The sequence below is a fragment of the Antechinus flavipes genome, chromosome 3 (genome assembly GCF_016432865.1).
Source record: "Antechinus flavipes isolate AdamAnt ecotype Samford, QLD, Australia chromosome 3, AdamAnt_v2, whole genome shotgun sequence".
Classification (NCBI taxonomy): domain Eukaryota; kingdom Metazoa; phylum Chordata; class Mammalia; order Dasyuromorphia; family Dasyuridae; genus Antechinus; species Antechinus flavipes.
The window spans coordinates 633,214,677-633,236,462 of NC_067400.1; the positions used below are offsets into that span (position 1 = coordinate 633,214,677).

The 21,786-nt window shown below is 68.0% G+C and overlaps 1 protein-coding gene across 4 annotated transcripts in view; it reads right to left on the bottom strand.

Annotated features, from left to right (window-relative positions):
* MYH14 (myosin heavy chain 14) overlaps nt 1-21,786 on the bottom strand; it is a 36,527-nt gene that overhangs the window by 11,728 nt on the left and 3,013 nt on the right. For 2 of the 4 annotated variants that reach the window (XM_051990334.1, XM_051990333.1), the window contains exons 2-28: nt 19,359-19,742; nt 16,259-16,415; nt 15,401-15,428; nt 15,213-15,315; nt 14,616-14,639; nt 14,447-14,539; nt 14,178-14,241; nt 13,874-13,972; nt 13,558-13,698; nt 11,804-11,899; nt 9,874-9,992; nt 9,391-9,543; nt 8,204-8,377; nt 7,948-8,121; nt 7,556-7,670; nt 7,115-7,308; nt 6,432-6,553; nt 5,981-6,050; nt 5,747-5,907; nt 5,486-5,594; nt 4,808-4,939; nt 3,601-3,807; nt 3,202-3,339; nt 2,875-2,998; nt 1,657-1,828; nt 697-909; nt 152-296 (exon numbers count right to left, since the gene is read on the bottom strand). In XM_051990334.1, the coding sequence (XP_051846294.1) occupies nt 152-296; nt 697-909; nt 1,657-1,828; nt 2,875-2,998; nt 3,202-3,339; nt 3,601-3,807; nt 4,808-4,939; nt 5,486-5,594; nt 5,747-5,907; nt 5,981-6,050; nt 6,432-6,553; nt 7,115-7,308; nt 7,556-7,670; nt 7,948-8,121; nt 8,204-8,377; nt 9,391-9,543; nt 9,874-9,992; nt 11,804-11,899; nt 13,558-13,698; nt 13,874-13,972; nt 14,178-14,241; nt 14,447-14,539; nt 14,616-14,639; nt 15,213-15,315; nt 15,401-15,428; nt 16,259-16,415; nt 19,359-19,739 (3,708 nt within the window). In that variant the 5' untranslated portion in view covers nt 19,740-19,742. Of the gene's footprint in view, nt 1-151; nt 297-696; nt 910-1,656; nt 1,829-2,874; nt 2,999-3,201; nt 3,340-3,600; nt 3,808-4,807; nt 4,940-5,485; nt 5,595-5,746; nt 5,908-5,980; nt 6,051-6,431; nt 6,554-7,114; nt 7,309-7,555; nt 7,671-7,947; nt 8,122-8,203; nt 8,378-9,390; nt 9,544-9,873; nt 9,993-11,803; nt 11,900-13,557; nt 13,699-13,873; nt 13,973-14,177; nt 14,242-14,446; nt 14,540-14,615; nt 14,640-15,212; nt 15,316-15,400; nt 15,429-16,258; nt 16,416-19,358; nt 19,743-20,331; nt 20,497-21,786 lie in introns of those variants that run through there. The other 2 variants (XM_051990330.1, XM_051990332.1) reach the window with 2 other exon arrangements.

Below are 21,786 nucleotides of genomic sequence, written 5' to 3' on the forward strand. Positions count from 1 at the left end.
AGAGAGGAGGGCAGGCGGCCCAGCCAAGTGACGAGCGGCCGACCGTCCGGGACGGAGGCTGGCGTGAGGGCGGCCTCCAAAGCCCCGCTTGGGGGCGGAGCCGGGGTGGGCCACGGAGGCTCGGTGGGGATAGCGGGGGTCCGGCTCTTACCCGCCGCGCCTGCTCTAACTGTTCTCCGAGCTCCCCCACGGCCTGGCTGTGCCGCTGCCGCAGCTCCTGAACGGCTGCCTCGTGGCTGCGAGCCTCCTCCTCCAGCGCCTGCTTCAGCTCGGACACTTCCTGCTCCCGCTTGGTGCTGGAGATAGAGACCGATTTGTAGCAGGAGCCTCGTGGGCTGGGTGGAAGGCGCCACACCACCGGGAGGGCATCACCGGGAGGGCACCACCGGGAGGGCATCACCAGGAGGGCACCACCGGGAGGGCGCCACCGGGAGGGTACCACCGGGAGGGCGCCACCGGGAGGGCGCCACCGGGAGGGCGCCACCGGGAGGGCACCACCGGGAGGGCGCCACCGGGAGGGCACCACCGGGAGGGCGCCACGGGAGGGCACCACCGGGAGGGTACCACCGGGAGGGCGCCACCGGGAGGGCGCCGCACTGCCAGGAGGGCTGGATGGCGCAGTCAGGGGGGAGTCAGCCTGCCCAGGGCCAAGGCCCTTTCTCCCCGGCCCCGCTTCACAGAGGGGGCCGCACTCACCGGAGCTCCTGCTGAGCGTTGGTGGAGTCCAGGGTGTCTTCGAGCTCCCCCCGCAGGGCCTCCAGCTCTTCCCCCAGGTCCCGCCGCTGCTTCTCGGCCTTGGCCCGGGCCACCCGCTCGGCTTCCAGGTCCTCCTGGGCTTCGGCCAGGCCGGCCTGGGCCTCTCGGAGGGACTTGAGCAGCGTGGCTCTCGAGCCGCTCTCCTCCTCGGCCCTGGGAGGGGAGGTGGGAGCCCTCAGTGGCTCCGAAGGGAGGCCGGGCTCGGCCCCCTCGGCTTAGACTGGGGCATCCCTGGCTGGGTGTGTGGGAGGGGCCCCCCAGACCCTCGGGCTATGAAAGGACATGCAAAAGCTGCTCGAAGCAGAGCCTGGGGGAGGGCAGGGGGTTGGCCAAGGGGGCGGGGGCTGGGGTGACTTAGGGTCCCTGAGGGGGACTGGTCGGTAGTGAGGGGTGAGGTCCAGGGATAAGTGGGGGTCCCAAGGACAGGTGGGGGTCTCGGGGCATCTCGAGGAATCTCAGGGTATCTCGGGGGCAGCCAGGGGTCTCGGGGCAGCCGGGGGTCTCGGGGCATCCCGGGGGATCTCAGGGTATCTCGGGGGCAGCCAGGGGTCTCGGGGCAGCCAGGGGTCTCGGGGCAGCCGGGGGTCTCGGGGCATCCGGGGGATCTCGGGGGATCTCAGGGTATCTCGGGGGCAGCCAGGGGTCTCGGGGCATCCCGGGGGATCTCAGGGTATCTCGGGGGCAGCCAGGGGTCTCGGGGCAGCCAGGGGTCTCGGGGCAGCCGGGGGTCTCGGGGCATCCCGGGGGATCTCGGGGGATCTCAGGGTATCTCGGGGGCAGCCAGGGGTCTCGGGGCAGCCAGGGGTCTCGGGGCATCCCAGGGGATCTCAGGGTATCCCGGAGCAGGTGGGGACTCCCGGAGGAGCTGATGGTAAGCGGGGCGCGTCTCAAGCCCCCCACCTGGCCAGGGCGGCCTGGAGCTCGTCCTCCTTGCGGCCCAGCTGGGCCCGGAGCTCATCGGCGCGACGCTGCTGCTCCAGCATCTGCTCCTGCAGCTCGGAGCTCTCCCCATCCAGCCGCCGCTTGGTCTTCTCCAGCTCCTGCCGGCTCTTCTCCTCCAGCTTGAGCCTCTCTGTGGGGGTGGGGGCAGAGGGGCCAGCGGTGAGGAGCCGGAAGGGCCTCTTCCCACCGGGACGGCAGAGAGCGTGGGCCCCAAGCACCCGCGGGGATCACCCACAGAGCGGGGTCCCAGCGTGGCCAGCGGCAGGGCCGGAGGAGGAGGGCGTGGGGGCGCTACGGCCATCGGCTCCTCGGGGTTAGGAAAGCGTTCTAGGACATGGAACGTGGAATGTTGCGGGGAATCTCAGGAAACAAAATGTTAGGGGGGAGAGTCAAGAGATAAAACACGGAACATCGGGGATCTCAGGAGACAGAACATGGGACCTCAGGGGATCTCAGGAGATAGAACACAGGATGTCAGGGGGATCTCAGGAGACAGAACACGGGACATCGGGGGATCTCAGGAGACAGAACACGGGACGTCGGGGGATCTCAGGAGATAGAACACGGGACGTCAGGGGATCTCAGGAGATAGAACACGGGACGTCGGGGGATCTCAGGAGATAGAACACGGGACGTCGGGGGATCTCAGGAGATAGAACACGGGATGTTGGGGGATCTCAGGAGATAGAACACGGGATGTTGGGGGATCTCAGGAGATAGAACACGGGATGTTGGGGGATCTCAGGAGATAGAACACGGGATGTTGGGGGATCTCAGGAGATAGAACACGGGACATCGGGGGATCTCAGGAGATAGAACACGGGACGTCGGGGGATCTCAGGAGATAGAACACGGGATGTCGGGGGGAATCTCAGGAGACAGAACACGGACATCGGGGATCTCAGGAGATAGAACACGGGATGTTGGGGGATCTCAGGAGATAGAACACGGGATGTTGGGGGATCTCAGGAGATAGAACACGGGATGTTGGGGGATCTCAGGAGATAGAACACGGACATCGGGGATCTCAGGAGATAGAACACGGGATGTCGGGGGGAATCTCAGGAGACAGAACACGGGACGTTGGAGGGATCTCAGGAGACAGATCACAGGATGTCAGAGCTGGTATACAGAACGTTGGGGGGGAGACATGCCGGGGGTGGGGGCAGGACTCACCTTCCATGTCGGCCATCATGGCCTCATACTTGTGCCTCAGTTTATTGAGGCTCTTCACCTTCTCTTCCTCCTCAGCCGCCTGGGAGGAGAACTCCGCCAGACGCTCCTCCAGCAGCCGCCGCTCCTGGGGATGCGAGCGAGAGGCGTGTCGGAGGGGCGCCCCTCCCCGGTCTGGGCTTCGTGCCGCCCCCGCCTCCGGAGACGGGGAGCTCACTGCCTCGCCGGGACCTGTTCCGTGGCGACCCCAGCCCCTCAGGGACAACCAGAGGCCTTCCCCTCACCGAAGAGGGGGCGGGCGCCCGGCCCACGCCCTCGCTCGGGGCCCACCTTGCCCAGCTTGGCGTTCTGGTCCTCCAGCAGCAGCAGGTCCTCCTCCATCTTCTTCAGCCGGGCCTCCGTCGTCACCTTCTCCAGCTGCAGCTTCTGCCGGGCCCCCTCCTCGGCCTCGAGATGCTGCTCCAGCTCCTGCGGTGGGGGGAGTGAGGGCAGCCACTGTGGGCGCGTGGGCCGCCCACGGGGCCCGGACCCGGCAGAGGCCACAACAGGCTTTCCACATGGAGCCGAGCCCTCTGCTCTGCTGGGCTGTGCCCGGACCATCGAGTGCGGGCCGTGCCCTCCCCACCCGGGCCCTGCCCTCCCCACCCGGGATCCCCACCAAACAGGAGGGCGGAGGGCCTTAGGGGGCCGGCACTGCCGGGCACCCCCCGCCCCGGCCCGGGCCCTCACCTGCACGTGCTGCTGCAGCCGCTTCTTGTCGGTCTCCAGCTGCAGGCCGCGCTCCTCCTCCTCGCCCACGCGGGCCTCCAGCATGCCCACCACCCGCTCCAGCTCCTGCTTGCGGGCGGCCAGGCGTCCCCGGGTCTCCTCGGCCTCGGCGCACAGCTCGGCCTCGGCCCGCAGCTGCTCCGAGAGCCGGGCCCTCTCCTCCTCCAGCTGAATGAGGGCTGAGGTCAGGGAGCCGGCCTCGGACACGGCCTTGTGAGCCTGGCCTTTGAGGCTCCCGACTCGGGAGTCCCGGCTACTCTAGCCTTCTGGCCGGCCCTTTCCCTTCCCTCATCACCTGGGGCTCCGACCCCTCCCCTGATGCTCAGAGTCCCACACCTTCCCGGACACCCTCCCCCGCCCCCTGATCCAGAACCCACAGTGGCTCCCTATGGCCCTCCGCACCCTGGCCCGGCTCTGCCTCTCGGCCCCCCCAGGATTCCCCCGCCAACCCCCAAACCCCGACCTGGCTCCGCCTCTCGGCCCCTCCCAAACCCCGACCTGGCTCCGCCTCTCGGCCCCTCCCAAACCCCGGCCTGGCTCCGCCTCTCGGCCCCTCTCGGCCCCTCCCAAACCCCGACCTGGCTCCGCCTCTCGGCCCCTCCCAAACCCCGACCTGGCTCTGCCTCTCGGCCCCCCCAGGATTCCCCCGCCAACCCCCAAACCCCGACCTGGCTCCGCCTCTCGCATCCCCAAACCCTGACCTGGCTCCGCCTCTCGGCCCCTCCCAAACCCTGACCTGGCTCCGCCTCTCGGCCCCTCCCAAACCCCGGCCTGGCTCCGCCTCTCGGCCCCTCCCGAACCCCGGCCTGGCTCCGCCTCTCGGCCCCTCCCAAACCCTGACCTGGCTCCGCTTCTCGCATCCCCAAATCCCGACCTGGCTCCGCCTCTCGCATCCCCAAACCCCGACCTGGCTCCGCCTCTCACACCCCCCGAACCCCGACCTGGCTCCGCCTCTCGGCCCCTCCCGAACCCCGGCCTGGCTCCGCCTCTCGGCCCCTCCCAAACCCCGGCCTGGCTCCGCCTCTCGGCCCCTCCCAAACCCCGACCTGGCTCCGCCTCCGGGCCCCTCCCAAACCCCGGCCTGGCTCCCCGGGGATTCCCCCACTGTGTCCCGGCCTGGCTGTCCCTGCCCTCCCCCCCCAGTTGCCGGAAGGTCCCCGAGCCTTGCCTGGAGCACGCGGCCCTGCAGCTCGCCCAGCTCCCGGGCACTCTGCTGCTGCAGCTCCTGCACCTTCTGGAGCTCCTGGGCCCGGGCCTGCAGGACCTCGTCCTGGCGGGTCACCTGCAGCAGCGGCTTCACCTGGGTGGGGAGGAGGGTCCGGGTGAGAGTCTGTCTCCCCAGGGGCAGTGAGGGGAGGGGGGGCAGGGTCACCCCCGGCCCTTCCCATCTCGGGGCTCCGTCTCTTCATCTGTGGGATGGGGGCCGCCAAGGGCTCAGGTTCCCAGCCCCAAACTCCTGCCAACTGAGTCCCCAGCACCGGGAGGCGCCAGGGGCCGCCTCAGCTAGTCCTGGCCTGCAGGGGGCGCACGCGACCGCGGGCCAACGACACAGGGGCGGAAGTGGGCGTGGGCAAGGACCCCCCACCCCGGCCCCGGAAACCTGGGGGAGGGGGCAAAATCACCAGGAGACCTGGGGGGCAGCAACCTGGGGGAGGGGGGTGGGGGGACAGCAATGACCCCCCTCCACCGGCTAAGGACAGAAAGGAGAAGGCGGCCCGGAGTGGGGCGGTGTGACCCCCTCTCAGGGGGTCGGGCCGGAACACCCACAGCCCCCCCTCCCCCGGGGACAGGCCGCTAAAGGAGGGCCGCCCTCAGAGGCAGGAGCCCGCCCCGTTCCCGGCCCCACCTTGGTGAAGAGGCGCCACCACTGCCAGTGGCGGAGCTTGAGGTAGGCGGCGCAGTTCCTCTGCATCACGCGCAGGGCGCTCTGCTGCTGCTGCCTCCTGTGGAAAGCTCTGCGGGCGGGGAGAGCCGGTCAGCGCGGGCGGAGCCCCCCCAGGGCCGCCCTCCTCTGGAGTCCCCTGGCCTCCGCCCGTCCCCCACCCTGGGGCCCTGGCTCGGGCAGCGGGAGCCCCTCGGGAGGGGGATCCTCGGCCTTCCCGCCCACCTCCGGGCCAGGTATCCGCGGGCGGCCGCCTGGAAGGACACGATGATGTCCGTGATCTTCAGGTCCCGCTCTTCCTCCAACTGGGCCAGGACGCCGGCCCGGAAAAAGATCTTGCTTTGGCCGACCCGGTAGAGGTTGGGGTCCAGCTCCAGGGCCTGGATCTGGGGGGGCGGCAGAGTCAGGGGGAGGCACCTGCGCGGGGGAGCCCGGCCCCTCGGAGCCCCGGCCCCTTACCATTTTCTCACAGGCCTGTTTCCCGTCCATGAAGCCCTTGGGGATGGCGTTGGGAGTCAGGATCTCATACCTGCCGGTGGAGGGAGAGGGAGGGGAGGCTGGGTGAGGGAGGAGGGAGGAGCCTGGGGGGCGGGGCTGTGCAGGACACGCCCCCGCCATGGGCCTGTCCCCAGGGAGACCCGGCCAAGTTCCACAGGCAGAGAAAGCCTCGGGCAGCGGAGTGTGAGCAGCAAGGAGGCCGGCCTCCTGTTTGGCTCGGCTGTCCTTCAGAGTCAGGGCTGAGCCCGGGGGCTCTCCCTCCTACCCGGCCCGGTAAGTCTCCGGGGGCGACAGCTCCCAGAGCAGCCACCCCGGAGGCCCAGCCAGGGCCAGGACGGCAGGAGGGGCTGCCCCACCCGCCAGCATCCCAAAGGGGCCAGCTCAGCCCCTCGGCCCCCCAACCCCCCATCACCTCTGCCGGAACTCCTGGAACAGGATGCGGTTGGGGAAGCCCTGGCGGCAGATGCGGATGCCCTCGAGGACCCCGTTGCAGCGCAGCTGGTCCAGCACCAGCCGAGGCTCCAGCTTCCCTGCCTGGAGAGGAGAGGGAGTCAGGCTGGGGGGGAGGCCAAAGCCTAGCGAGGTCAGGACCCCGGACAGCGCCTCCTCTCCTCTCCCTTCTGGTCGCAGTCAGCATTTCCTTCCTGGGACCTGGCGCTTCTGGCTGGGGGGGAGGGGAGTGTAGGGGGGGCTCAGAGGCCTGCTGTGTGCTGGGGGGGCTGGGGCAGTGTGGCCAGCGGGGAGAAGCTCAAACATCCTCCAGACGGCACAAACGTCCCCTTCCCTTTGGGGATCCTCCATTAAAACGAGGCAGGCGCCGGGGAGTTTAAGGCGCCCCCAGATATTAGCTGTTGGCCCTCTTGTGACCACCGATCATGTGATGTGGAGGTGGGGCTCGTGGACCCCAGAACTGAAGCTGTCCTAGAAAGTTCCCGGCCGGAGAGGCTGAAGAACGGGAGTCGGGCCGATGGCCGCGAAGGAGAGGGGCCGTCCAGCCCTGAGAGCCGGAGGGGGAGGGGCAGGATTTGCAGGCAGGGCCTGTGAGCTCTGCTCCAGGGGGCACTGAGAGCGCAGGCTCGCCAGCGGGGCCCTCACCCTCTTCTCGTGGTTGGGGATGATGCAGCGCACGAAGCTGGGGTTGGTGTTGCTCAGCGTGGCCATGAGCCGGCTCAGGGACTCCTTGTACAGCTGGCCCACCGTCCGGAACATGCCGCGGCGGGGGCGGCCCCCACCGGGCACCCCGCCGTCCCCGAGGCCGCTCACCTGCTCCAGGCCCACGATGCCCTCCACTGCGGGGAGAGAGCGGGGTCAGGGACCCCCCCAGGAGACTTTGCTCCTGGCTACCATGGATCCGTGGGGGCTGGGGGAGGCGCTCTCCCAGAATGGGGGAGAGGAGACCCGCAGAGATGACAGGGGGAGAGGCCCAGTGGCCCTCAGGGAAGGAAGCAGGCTAGTGGGGAGGGGCGGCGCTCCGGCAGCCAGGGCTCTGCTTTGGGGGGCGCCCGGGATCCCTGCCGGGACCTTGGGTGTCCTCACCGTCCTTCCAGATCTCCGCTGTGAGCTTGTCCGTGCTCTGGTGCAGGAGGGCGGCCACGCTGTCGTTCAGAGGGTCCATGTTTTTCATCAGCCACTCGTTGGCTTTGTAGTCCACCTGGGGGGAGGACAGCGGAGGCGGAGCAGGGCTCAAGTCCCCGGACCGACTCCTGCCTCTCAGGCTCAGCGGCAGGAGGCACCGAACCGTGACCCCACGTCCCGACATCCCCTTCCCGAGGGGCAGAACAGGGGGCCGGGGCATCGTCCCCATGCGCTCCCGGCTCACCCTCCTCACGTTCTCTCCTCCATTCCCAGGCCCCCAGGAGAGGGGCGAGCGGGGTGGGCCGGGCTCTCGCCGTCCCCGCACATGTGCACTCATTCCCGCGCGCACTCACCTTCCCGGCGTAGTGCAGCACGCTGAAGTCCGCCTGGTCCCGCAGCTGCCGGGGCCGCTGGAACTTGGGGTGGCCGCCCTGCTCCTGGGCCACCTTCTCCACAAAGGACTTGTCGGTGGCTTTGGGGAACCAGCACTCCTCATCCAGCAGGGCCAGGAGCCCCGGGGGGTTGGCCTGGGAGGGGCGGGGAAGTTAGGAGCCTGCCCCCTCCCCCTCTTCTCTCCCCGTCCCCCCCCCCCCCCCCCCCCGCACTCACGGGCCGCTCAATGAGGTCGATGCAGGGCTGCAGGTCGAGGCCGAAGTCCAGGAAGGTCCAGGGGATGCCCTCGCGCTGGTACTCCTCCTGCTCCAGCACGAACATGGTGTGGTTGAAGAGCTGCTGCAGCTTCTCGTTGGTGTAGTTGATGCACAGCTGCTCGAAGGAGTTCAGCTGCGGGGAGGGCCACAGGTGAGCTCGCCGCGGGGCGGGAGGGCGGGCCCTGGCAGAATGAGCGGGGCCTAATGGGGGCGGGGCCGGTGGAGCTGGAGGGTGGGCGAGGCTAGACACGTGGGCGGAGCTGGCTAATCGGGAGAGACCAGACGGGTGGGAGGAACTGGGTAGAGGGCGGGGTTGGTCGGCCAGGCAGGGACAGGCAGAGGAGGGCGGGGCTGGTATAATGGGCGGGGCCTAATGGGGGCGGGGCCGGTGGAGCTGGAGGATGGGCGAGGCTAGACACGTGGGCGGAGCTGGCTAGTCGGGAGAGACCAGACGGGTGGGAGGAAGTGGGTGAGGGCGGGGCTGGCCAGCCAGGAGAGGCCAGATCTGTGAGCGAAGCTGCTAAGAGGTTAGTCTGATAAGCGGGCTGGCCGCCCGGCCAGGAAGGGCCAGAATATGGGCGGAGCTGGCAGGCGAGGGGGAGGGCTAGGTGGTGGGCGTGGCTATGGAGATATTAAATAGTGAGCAGCTCTAGAGCGAGGGGCCAGACAGCGGGCGGGGCTGGAGGAATGGGCCAGATTCTGTAAGGGAGCTGGTCGGGTGGGAGGAGTGGGTGGGGCCGGTCGGGACAGCGGCTAGCCGGGTGGGCGGGGCCAGCCTTCTGCCTCCCCCTCCCCCTCGGTGATTGCTATTACACCAAAGTTGGGGAGCAGGACCACAGAGGGGTGGGGGAGGGGCCCAGGCACGTGACCCGTGGAGACCCAGGTGCAGAGACGACGATGATGATAGGTAGAACTTTAAGATTTGCAAACACTGTCTAGTGATGTGCTGCTATGACTCCCATTTTACCGATGAGGACACAGCAAGTCACACAGCGGGGAGGTGGCTAGATCTGAACTTGGGTCCCCCGACTCCCCATCCAGGGCCCCATCTTGCACTGCAGAGCAGGAAAGTCGGGAAGGGGGCGGGAGAGATGGAAAAGCCCAGAAGGGGCCTCGGTGGGACGCTGGGCCCGCGGCGGGTCTCACCTGGAAGATCTCGAAGCCCGCGATGTCCAGGATCCCCAGGAAGGAGGCCCCCTGGCGCGGGCTGCGGTCCAGGGCCCGGTTGAGGCGGAGCACGAGCCAGCGGAAGAGGCGTTCGTAGGAGGCTTTGGCCAAGGCTTCCAAGGCAAAGTCAGCCTGAGTGCAAGAGAGGAGCCGATGGCTCGGGGGCCGCGGGGGAGAAGCCCCGCCCGAGCCAGACAGGCCCTGGGGGGGGAGCAGATATGGGAGGGAGGGACTGACGAAAAGGAGGAGGACCAGGCAGTAGAGGCAGGAGGGAGAAAGGCCGCGATGGGCGACTCGGAGCCGATGGCAGTTCTCTCCCCAGGGGTCAGCCACAGCCTCTCCCTCCAGGAACAGCCTCCTCCTCAGGCTGGGCCCCCTCCCCTTTCCTCCCCCGACCAGAAATTAGCTCTTCTCCCCATGCCCTCCCGCCCTCTTTCCCAAAATGCCCCCCCAGGCCAGTACCTGCTCCTTGGTCTGAGCCTTCTGCACATAGTCCCGGCCAACCTTGATCCGGGGCGAGAGCAGGGCTCGCGAGAAATCGGTCACCCCCAAACCCAGCAGGCGGCAGAGCTTCTGGGCCGCTGTCGGGAGCAAGGAAGGAGAGGTTAATCTTCAGCCCTCTGGGAGGAAAATGCGAGAAATCGTTCATAACCACGCCTGGGTGGTAAATTTGCTTTTCTCTCTAAGATTCTTTTATGTATCTTTTAAAAAATTAGACTTTTTGTTTATCCTTAACCTTTTCCAAATAGATCCTTCCTCCCCCTCCTTTGGAACGAGGATTTGAGAAAGAAAGAGCAAAAGAACAGCAAGAGGAGGAGGAGGAGGAGGAGAAAAAGAGGGGGAGGAGGAGGACGAAAAGGAAGGAAGGATGAAATGGGGGGAGGGAGGAAGGAAAAGGGAGAGGAAAGGAAAGAGGGAGGAAGAGATGGAGGAGGGAAGGAAGGGAGGGAGGAAGGGACGTGTTCTGCCAGACCAGCTGGCCCTGCCTTTGGGAGCAGTGAGCCTTCCCCTCCCCCACCGCCACGGTGGGTGGGAGGGGCATCTCCCCAGGGCCTCTCTGGCCCAGGTAGGCGGGCCCACGGGGGTTAGACCATCCCTGGCATCCTTTTCCTGGTCCCTCTCCTTTCTGTCAGTTCCTTCCTTTCTTGGAGGGCTTTCCACACTGACCCCCCTTCATGTGCCCCAGAGTTTAGCCATTTTAGAGGAAGAATCGTTAACCAAACAAAGGATAGCAAAGATTACCAAAATAGAGCCTCTCAATTACAGGAAATTAAAAAAAAAAAAAAAAGCTTTTGCACAAACAAAATTAATGCAGCCGGGCCAGGGGACGCCTGGCCTGGGGGGAATGAGCCTGGCTCCCTCTGCTGGAGGCCCGACTGGGGAGCAGTAAAAGGGAGAAGGGCAAGAGCCAGGCCCCGAAGGAAGGATGGCTGACTCCTATGGGCCCCGGGAGGGGCGGCTCCCAATCCCTGCTAACGAGGGGTCCGGCGGTTTCACCCCCGCTCAGTGACCTGGCCGAGGTGGTCAAGGATGGGGAGGGCCCGAGCTGGGGGCTTGCGGGAAGACAGGGACGTTACTCCGGAGTGGGGGGAGCAATCAATGGGCCGGCCATTCTGCGAAGCCCACGGGGGCCGCCGCACTCCGGCCAGCTGGGCCCCCTCGCCAGAACTGCCGGCTCCTCCGCGTCTGGAAGGCTGCCGGCTCCTCTCTCTCCGCCGCCCCGCGCGCTCGGGCTTACACGGGCGTCTCCCCATGAGGGGGAAGCTCCCTGAGAAGGGGAGCCCTCCCTTTGCCCTCCCAGAAGGGGGCGGGGGGCGCTCAGATGCTTGTGGATTAATGAACAAGAGTCCCCCCGAGCCCGTGACCCTGACATCCCAAGCGAGCCAAGGCCCTACGAGTGCGTAGAGTTATGGGGGCGCTTTTTGGCCACGGCCGGACTCTGGCTCCCGGGGAGGGGGCGGGATCGGTGTCCCCTAACCCCCGAGGAACGGGAGAAGCGTGGGGAAATGGGTCCCAGCTGCTGCAGAACGCCCAAGCAGGCCGGAAACCAGAGGCCGCTCAAGCTTCGCCCGGGGAGGAGGGAGGGAGGGCGAGCAGAAAGCGCAGCTCCCGTCTCTGCCCTTGCCAGACTCTGGGGGGGGGGGGGGCTGCTCAAAAGCCGAGGCCCACGAAAATCTCAGGATGTCGAGCTCCTGCCCAAGGGTGGGAGGCGGCGTCAGGGCTGACGGGTCCCCGCAGGGGAAGCCGGCCATCGTCCCCCGTTTTTATCAAGGACGCAGATGAAAGGGCTCCGGCGCCCGTGGGGGCGGGGAGGGGCCACCTGGAGGGACCAGACGGGGAGCTCCCTGCCCTGGAGGGGCCCCCTCTGTGTGGGACCCGGCTCTGGGGCTACCTGTGTTGTCCGGCATCGTGGCCTGGTCCGAATGGCGCTCCTTCTTCAGGGAGATGTTTCCGAACTGGAGGACGGCGGAGACCACCCGTAACATGGCTGTGGAGGCAGGGGGACCGGCACTCAGCGGGCCTCTCGCCACCTGGGCCGCCCGCCATCCCCCCCCGGCCGGTCTCCGCCCCTCGGCCCCCTCCTCTGCCCGGCTCCTCGCGCCATCCCCTCGCCCCAAGTGGGCACCTCAGATGCCCTGGCCTGGGTCCTAGCCCTTGGTGTCCAGGGGCTAGCTCTGCCGCAGACATCAAATATGTGAGGATCACGGGGCCTCAGGGGGCCCTGGGACATCTGCCCCCCAGCCTTGGTGGCCTGAGTGGCCTCAGGGCATTTGCCCCCAGCCTTGGTGGCCGGGCCGGGCTGGGCGGCCTCAGGTGGTCCTGCTTCCCAGCTCTGGCACCAGGCTGCCTTGCTCCCTGTGCCCAGTCCCATCCTCCCGCCCTGTTGGCTTAGGTCTTGAGGAGCCCGGCCTGGAATGCCAAGTGTCCCTCCGCGGGCACTGCAGGCCCTGTGGGTGGGTGGGGGGCTCCAAAGGCCGGCTCTCCGGCTGGCAGACAGGCCGGCGCCCGCCCCACCCTGAGCCCTCCCAAGGAGGCCCAGTGCTCGGCCACACTCTGTCTCTGCGGCGCCCGGGGACTTGAGGGCGCGCGGCAGCTTTGGCCGGGCACAGGATGGCCCCGAGCGGGGCTTTGTGGCCTCCACGCCCCAGCCCTGCCCCCCGGCCTTTCACGACCGGCTCAGGCACCGCCCCCTTTGCCAGGTCTGTGCCCCCCCCCCCCGACTGAGGTTCCTAGCTAGGGGAGGTGGGCTCCTGAGGGCACGCCTGCCTTTATTATCTGTATGCCCACTGGCAGACACACACTTGCTGAGTGCTCCCTCCCCTCCATGTCTCCCTCCCTCCCTCAACCCCGTTTCTACTTTGGGCTCACTATCCAGAGCCTTTCCGAAGGTTCAGCCTGGAGCCCCTCCCCCCCAATCTCCATCCCCACTGAGGCCCCCGGGCCCCCCCTGTGACCAGCCCAGCCCCTCCCCCCTCATCTCCATCCTCACTGAGGCCCCCGGGCCCCCCCCGTGACCAGCCCAGCCCCTCCCCCCTCATCTCCATCCTCACTGAGGCCCCCGGGCCCCCCCTGTGACCAGCCCAGCCCCTCCAGCTCAGCAGCCTTTGGGGACCCGCTTCTCGCGCCTGCCTGATGCCATGAGGGGTTTTAGGGCAACATCGCCCCGGGCTCTGCGGGGGAACCAGTGCGTTGTGGGCCGGTGGGGAGGCAAGGCCCCTGGGCCCCGCGGGGAGGGCAGTTCTGGGAGGGAGATGTGCCCTCTGACAGGGCCGGAGCCTGCGGTGCTAGAAAGGGGCCGGCTGAGGAGGGAGGGCTCACAAGTCCAGGCCGGCTTCCACCTCTGGTTACCCCTGGGGGGCGGACGAGTTCCAACCAGTGCCGGCCTTCCCGCTTCCAAGTGAGCGGCCCGAGGGTGCGGGGGGGCCCCCAGGGGGTGCGGGGGTGCAGGGGCGGCTCTGTGGCCCCGGGGCTTGCAGCAGAACACCCAACCGGGGGTTGCTGACTGACCAAAGGACTTCCGCCCCAAGCTGGGGCAGGTCGGGCCTGGCTTGCTCCCCTCCCTGCAGCCCCTGAGACCCCTCCTGCTGGGAATGGCGCCAGCAGGGACACCGCGACCAGAGCCCCCCCCCCCCCCCAGCTACTCACAGATTATCTCCTCGTGAGTGAAGCCCAGGACCCGCAGGGACTCCACGGTCTCGTGGAAGAGCTCGCGCTCCTGGCCCGGGGACGCCGCCGGCCCGTTGGTGAGGAAGCGGTACTCAGAGCACGGCTGCAGGAGCAGTTCCTCTGGGGGGGGAGGCAGAGCTTGGCAGGGGCCCCCGCAGACGACCCGGGGGCCCGGGAGCCACGGGGGCTTAGACGGCCACTGTCCCAGCCCCGAGTCGGGCCCCACTCTGCCCACAGGGGCCCAGCCTCCCTCTAAAGGCCCCCGATGCTGCTGGGTACCGGAGGGGGCACTGACCTTTGAGCTGCTCCCCAGCTCCCCCGAGGAGCTGGTAGAAAATGTGGAAGCTGCACTCGTCCTTGGCCTGGCGGATGGCCCGCGACTTCTCCAGCAAGTCTGGGGGGAGGGCGGTCAAGGAGCCACAGTGCCCTCACCTGATGGAGCTGGCCCCGCTGCCCCCGCTGCCCCCACCTGGCCCCGCTGCCCCCACTGCCCCCCTGCTGCCCCCACCTGGCCCCACTGCCCCCACTGCCCCCACCTGGCCCCGCTGCCCCCATCTCACCCCCCCGGCCCCCACTGCCCCCCCCGGCCCCAAGGATACAGGTCTCGATGTTGGCTCCCACAATGTAGCCCGCCACGTCAAAGTTGATTCTGATGAATTTCCCCTGGGATGGAGAGGAGGGGCCTTTCAGGGCAGAGGCCCCCTCCCCCCAGAACTGCCCCCACCCTTGGCGTCCAGGGAAGGCCCCCCGTTTTCTGTGGCCCCCAGGCCTGCGACAGGCCTCTGGCCCTCAGTGTCTGTGGGGGCTGCCGCCCCCAGGCTGGCCCGGCCCGGCTCCCCCGTGCCTCCCACCCAGCCAGGGGTCTCACAAAGCGCGAGGAGTTGTCGTTCTTGACCGTCTTGGCGTTCCCGAAGGCCTCCAGGATGGGGTTGGCCTGGAGAAGCTGCCGCTCCAGCTCGCCCTGAGGGGCAGAGACAGGGGTCAGCTGGGGAGGGGGGGCTGGCGGAGGGCGCGGGGGGGGGGCATCCGCTACTCACATAGGCCACCGCGCTGGCCGGACTCTGGGGGGTTTCCGGGAGGCAGAACACGGACCGGGACACGGCACATGGAACACAGGACAGACACACGGGGGCGGGGGGGAGAAGGGGGGGCACATTTAGTCACTGGAGCCTTCGGTCCAGGGGTGGAGCAGCCCTCCTAGTCCTGGCACTCAAGGCCTGCCTCTGGGCTCCGTCGCCCCCCTTGGGACCCCAGGCTCAGCCCTGGGCGTCTTCTGCCAAGCCTGGGAGGTCCCCGGCTCCCTCCCCCTGAGGGTCCTCGGGGCCCACTGCCCGTGAGGGGGCGCTGCAAAGCTCAAGGCTCCGGCTTTGCGAGATCAGAGTTCCGGGACCTTCTAGGGGCCTGAGGGTGCGGCTTGCAGGGAAGGAGGCCGGCCTCGGGTCCGAGAAGAGCCCCAGCAGGTGGGGAAGGGATCAGGGGGCTGCCCGAGCTGGGGGAACCCTCCCTGCCCCGGCCCCCGAGGGTGGGGGGTGGACAGTGCGGCCTCCGTGGCCCTCCCATTCCCCAGCTGGACGGTAAGGGCCTGGGGGCAAGGGGCAGCGACCCTGGGGGGGGCAGGAAGGGGAGAGCCTCACCTGGGCCCCCGGCTCCCGCCGGCCCTTGGGGGACGAGGCCACGTGGGCCAGGTACTGAATGACCTTCTTGGTGTTTTCTGTCTTGCCGGCCCCAGACTCGCCCCTGAGGGGAGGAGGGGAGGTCAGTGGGCCCCACTCCCCCCTCCGGGGCCACCCCACCGCCCTCCCAGCCCGGGTGGGGCACTCACGTGCACAGGATGGATTGGTCCTCTCGGTCTGTAGGGGACAAAGACAGAGAGAGTGAAGCAGCCGAGCCTCGAGGCTCAGGGAGGGGGCCCTCCGGGCAAGGGGGAGGGAGGAGGGGGGTTCGGGGGGCGGGGCGTGCAATGGCCCAGGTTTTCTTGTCCCAGCCTGGAGCGGGCCTCTGCCATCCAGGACCGGACAGCGCCTGCGGCTCAGTCAGAGACCCCCGGGGCCGCGGCCCCTCCCCCAGGAAAGGTACAGACTCGCCAAGGCCCGAAGGGGCCGGACTGTGTGGGCACACGCGGGTGCCCACAGGATCGCTCTGGCTCAGGGGGAAGCTGAGCCCCGGTGCCCAGTCTCCGCCTCCCAACGCCCGCTGGGGCTGACCCCCCTCCTTCCCGGATCCTGTTTCCAGTCACAGCCCACACTTAGGGTGGAAGACCCCCGCCCGGACCCCTCCCCACGGGCACTGCCCCTGCTTTGAAGCTGGTGCTTCGGCTGGGGGAGGCCCCCTCCCCTCTGGGACAGCTCTGCGGGCCAGGCTCCTCCCTCTGGCCCGGGGCTCCTCCCTCTGTCCCGGGGCTCCTCCCTCTGTTCCGGGGCTCCTCCCTCTGTCTCGGGGCTCCTCCCTCTGTCCCGGGGCTCCTCCCTCTGGCCCGGGGCTCCTCCCTCTGGCCCGGGGCTCCTCCTTCTGGCCCGGGGCTCCTCCCTCTGTCCCGGGGCTCCTCCCTCTGTCCCGGGGCTCCTCCCTCTGTCCCGGGGCTCCTCCCTCTGTCTCGGGGCTCCCCGGGGAAGGGCCCGGAGGGCGGCCTGGGGCCTCGCGCTTGACAGCTCGGGCTGGGGCGGCCTTCCCGCCGGCCGACCTTGCAGCATGCTGCGGTAGGCGCTCTCCGTGACCGCGTAGACGTGGGGCGGGACCTCGTGGCGCTTCTTGCCGCGGTACATCTCCACGATAGCTTCCGTGTAGATGGGCAGCTGCTTGTAAGGGTTGATGACCACGCAGAAGAGGCCGGAGTACGTCTGCAGGGGGAGGGGGGTCAGGGAGGGGGCCGCTCCCCCAGACACTCCCCGCCCCTCGAGCCCCCGATGTCTGGCTCCAGCTGGACTGGGCCGCGGGTCTCTAAGGGAGGAGCCCTCCCAGGGAGGGGCTTGGCCCGCAGAGCTGTCCCGGAGGGGAGGGGGCCTCCCCCACCCATGAACCCGAGGTGATTCCGATGTGTTCAGTAACCCCCCCCCCCATCCTGACTTAGAGGCCGGAGGTAGGGGGCACACATCAGGCGCTTAATGTATGCGCCTTCAACGTAAACATGGTGACTGCAATTCGGCTGAGGTCGGTTAATGACATAACACATGCACAGTGTTTGGCAAACTCTAGAGCTCCAGGTCAACAGCAACTTAATGGAGGAGGAGGGAGGGCAGGGGAGGAAAAGGGGGAAAAGGGAAAAGGAGGAAGAGAAAGGGGGATGGAGAGGAGGAAAAGGAAGGGGAGAGAGGGGAGGGAGAGGAAGAGGGGAAAAAGGGAGAAGGAGGAAGAGAAAGGGGGATGGAGAGGAGGAAAAGGAAGGGGAGAGAGGGGAGGGAGAGGAAGAGGGAAAGAAGAGGAGGGAGAAGGAGGAGAAAGAGGAAGGAGGATGGAGAGGAGGAAGAGGAAGGGGAGAGAGGGGAGGGAGAGGAAGAGGGAAAGAAGAGGAGGGAGAAGGAGGAGAAAGAGGAAGGAGGATGGAGAGGAGGAAGAGGAAGGGGAGAGAGGGGAGGGAGAGGAAGAGGGGAAAAAGGGAGAAGGAGGAAGAGAAAGGGGGATGGAGAGGAGGAAGAGGAAGGGGAGAGAGGGGAGGGAGAGGAAGAGGGGAAAAAGGGAGAAGGAGGAGAAAGAGGAAGGAGGATGGAGAGGAGGAAGAGGAAGGGGAGAGAGGGGAGGGAGAGGAAGAGGGAAGAAGAGGAGGGAGAAGGAGGAGAAAGAGGAAGGAGGATGGAGAGGAGGAAGAGGAAGGGGAGAGAGGGGAGGGAGAGGAAGAGGGGAAAAAGGGAGAAGGAGGAAGAGAAGGGGGATGGAGAGAAGGAAGAGGAAGGGGAGAGAGGGGAGGGAGAGGAAGAGGGGAAAAAGGAGAAGGAGGAAGAGAAAGGGGGATGGAGAGGAGGAAGAGGAAGAGGGGAAAAAGGGAGAAGGAGGAGAAAGAGGAAGGAGGATGGAGAGGAGGAAGAGGAAGAAGAGGAGGGAGAAGGAGGAGAAAGAGGAAGGAGGATGGAGAGGAGGAAAAGGAAGGGGAGAGAGGGGAGGGAGAGGAAGAGGGGAAAAAGGGAGAAGGAGGAAGAGGAAGAGGGAAAGAAGAGGAGGGAGAAGGAGGAAGAGAAAGGGGGATGGAGAGGAGGAAGAGGAAGGGGAGAGAGGGGAGGGAGAGGAAGAGGGGAAAAAGGGAGAAGGAGGAAGAGGAAGAGGGGAAAAAAGGGAGAAGGAGGAAGAGAAAGGGGGATGGAGAGGAGGAAGAGGAAGGGGAGAGAGGGGAGGGAGAGGAAGAGGGGAAAAAGGGAGAAGGAGGAGAAAGAGGAAGGGGGATGGAGAGGAGGAAGAGGAAGGGGAGAGAGGGGAGGGAGAGGAAGAGGGGAAAAAGGGAGAAGGAGGAAGAGAAAGGGGGATGGAGAGGAGGAAGAGGAAGGGGAGAGAGGGGAGGGAGAGGAAGAGGGAAAGAAGAGCAGGGGGAAGGAGGAGAAAGAGGAAGGGGGCAAGAGGAAGAAGAGGAAAGGGGAGAGGAGAGAGGAAGAAGGGGATGGCCCCTCCCCTCCTGGGCCCGAGGGGGCGGAGAAAGGCCGCCAGGGAGAGCTAAGGGAGCGGCCCCTCGGGAGGGAGCCAGAGCAACCGGTCGGGTGGGTGAGAGGCCCCACCCTGGCCTGGCAGGGAGACAAAGCTCCCCATCCCCTCTTTTGCCCCCCCTCGGCTCGCGGCCCGCCCACCCGCATTCCCAGGCCAGGTAGATCATGCTTGGTGGCGCCGCCACGAGGGGAGCCCCCCCAGGCCCGGGGCCGGCGAGCTCGGGGGCGGGGGGAGGCAGAGGCTCGGAGCCGCCATGCCCGGGAGAGGCAGGGGCGCGGGGCGGACCTGCTCCTGCCCGGTGGATGCTACGAGAAACTGAGGCTCCCGGAGGGCGGGTCTTGGAGGACCTCTGCGGCGGCCCCGCCCCGCTGCCCCTCCCCTCCCAGGGCGACGCCCAAGGAAGCGCCTGCGGCCCGGAATCTGAGCCTGGCAGGGACCAAAGGGCAGGCGGCTCCGCCCGGGCTCGGGGCCGCCGGAGTCCCTAACCTGGGAAGGGGAGGGAGGGGCAGGAGGCTTGGTCCCTAAGGTCACCCCCAAACCTCGGTCAGGGGTCACTGCGGAAGGCCGCCTCCCTCTGCCTCAGTTTCCCCTCTTGTCAGCACTAAGGCTGGCGGCCCCCGCCCGGCTCTGGACTAAAGCTCCGGCCCCAAGGAGCCCCCAGAGGCGGCTCCGGTCCATGGGGGGACCAGGGAGGCTGCGGACTAGACCCCCTCTATGTTCTTGGGGGGGGGGTTCCTGCGTGCTCCTGAGACGGGGCGGCCCCCAAAGACTGTCAGAGTCGGAGAGGCCGTTTCCAGATGGGGAAACCGAGTGTCCGGGAGGGCGGGGCTTGGCCTGGGCCAGAGCCCGCTGGGCAGGATCCCCGTTTCTCAGGCTTGGAGGTCACTCTGCTCAAACCCCTCATTTGGCAGGTTGGGAAACTGAAGCCCAGAGCGAGGAGTTCTGGGAGTGGCCCAAGGCCGAGGTTGGAGCCTGGTGCTCCCAGGGAGGGGGAGGCTCTCAAGGCCGTTTGGGTCAGGGCGGGGGTGCTCCCGGGGAGGGGCGATGGTGCTCCCAGGGAGGGGTGGGGGTGCTCCGGGAGGGGCGGTGGTGCTCCCGGGGAGGGGTGGGGGTGCTCCCGGGAGGGGTCAGGACGCCCCGGGGCCCACACTCACGTAGATGAGCCCCGAGTAGTATCTCTCGCGCAGGTTGTGGAGCACGGAAGCTTCATTGAGGCAAGTGAGGTCGGCCATGTCCTCGGCCTTGCTGAACTTGGGGGGGTTCATGCGCTGCACCTGGTCCCTGGGCAGCCGCAGCCGGCGCCCGCTCTCGGCCAGCTCCACCTCCACCTCCTCGGGGCCCTCGTCCCGCAGGGCGGCCGCCTCGAAGCCGTGCAGCTCCGAGGGCACCCACACCAGGCGGCGGGCGGCCCACTCCACCTGGGGGGGCCCCACGCTGCTCCCCAGCCCGGGGCCCGAGCGAGGGGTGAACAGGAACGGCTGGGCCGCCTCGGGCACCGGGCCCGCTGCCTTCCGCACCGTGCTAGCCGCGGCCATGGCCTGTGGGCGAGAGGGGGCTGTGAGGAGCCGCACTAGGCCGGGCCCCTGACGGCCGAGGCCCCACCCCACCCCCCGCAGAGGGCCGACCCGGACGGTCCCCCTGCCCCGTCTCGGTGCCCGCTGGCTGCCCCCGCTGCGCTCTTCCCGGGCTGGGTCCCCCTGCCCCGTCTCGGTGCCCGCTGGCTGCCCCCGCTGCGCTTGCCCCGGCTGCCCCCGCTGCGCTCTCCCCGGGCTGCCCCCGCTGCGCTTGCCCCGGCTGCCCTCCGTCCCCCCCAGGCCCCACTCGGACCGAGGCCCCTGACTCTATGTCCAAAGTAGCCAGGAGTCCCGCCCGCCTCGGACCTCAGCTTCCTTCTCTGTACAACGGGGCGATCCTGCCCGGAAGCCCTTGCTCCCAGAGGCGCCGGAGTCACGTTGGGTGTTCTTGCCATTCTATCACCACCATCATGGGCCCGGCTCAGATCCTCACCTCCGGCCCCACATCAACTCTGCCCAGGCCCCCGGCGGCCTCTCCCCACAGAGCCTCGGCCCTTGAGTCCAGGGCCCCCCTCCGCCCTTCCCGGGGGGGCTCCCCGGGCTCCGGGCTCACCTCGGCGTCCCCGGGGACCCCGCTCCACCTGCTCCTCCGTGCCTCCATCCTGCAAACGCCCGTGCCCTGCCCCCAGCTGGCAGACACGCCTGTGGCTCAGGCCTTTGACCAGGAAGACTCGGTTCTTCTGGGATGTGCCCTCCTCCCTTGGTCCCCAGCCCCCCCCCCAGTGTCCCCGGCTCAGAAGAGAGGCGAGGGAGGGTGTGAGCCCCACCTGCTCTCACAGGTGCCCAGAGCTCGGGCCTCGCCCCTGTCAGAGCTCATTACCCGTACTCAGGTCACCGGGCAAAGGGCGGGGGCACAGAGTCAGGGCGGGACCGGAGGCGTCTGAGCCAAGGACTCCGCTGCCCCCATCCAGCCAGCCAGCCGCCTTCCTGACTCCCTGGGGGGTCCTCACCTCCCCCCGGCCCCGTCAGCCTTGGGCTGACCCTCCATCCCTCACACATACTGCGGCCCCTCCTCCCTCAGAATCCCTGGCATCCCTGAGCTCCACCTGGTCCCCTTCGGCCTCGAGGACTCAGACATCCTGACCCCCTCCCCACACACACTGCGCCCCTCCTCCCTCAGGGACTCAGGAGTCCTGGCCCCCTCCCCACACACACTGCGCCCCTCCTCCCTCAGGGACTCTGGCATCCAGAGCGTCCACCTCATCGAACTCAGGTGCCCGGCCCCCATTCTCAGGGAGCCCTAAGATTGGAGGGTCTGGAGCGGACGGGAGCTCCGAGCCCCGCCCCCCTCCATCCCCCTCCGCCCCCCCCTCCGCCCTGCCAAGATCCCGCCGTAAGCCGGCGCCTCCGGGCCGGGCGTGGGGAGGGGGAGGGGAGGAAGGCCGGTGGCCCAGGAAACGCCGCAGCTGCAGAGGGGGCGCGGGCGTGCCCCGCCCTGCCCGCAGCGGCAGGTGCCCACACTCCCGCCCGCCCGGCCCGGCCTCGCCCGTCAGAGCTCGGCTCCGGCCCCGGGCGGGGGCTGACTCAGGCCTGGCACGGCTCCGGCCTCCGCCGGCCAATGACGGCCGCCCTGCCCCGGGCCCCGCCCCTGGGGCCCTGCCCGGGCTCCGGCTGCTGCCCGGCCTCTGGAGCCTGGCCGGGCTGACTGGGGGCCCGGGACCCGGCCCTGCTCGTCCCCCTGCCCCGGGACACAGACACGCACAGAGACGTGCGCAGAGATACACCCAGAGACCCGCAGAGGCACATGGAGACGGACACTCAGAGAGACAGGCAGACAGACACAGGAGACAGAGACACAGACACAGAGACAGACACACAGACACAGGAGACAGAGACACAGACACAGGAGACAGGCAGAGACAGAGACACACACACAGACACAGAGACACAGACACAGAGACAGACACACAGACACAGAGACAGAGACACAGACACAGACACAGGAGACAGACACACAGACACAGAGACAGACACAGAGACACAGACACAGACACAGGAGACAGACACA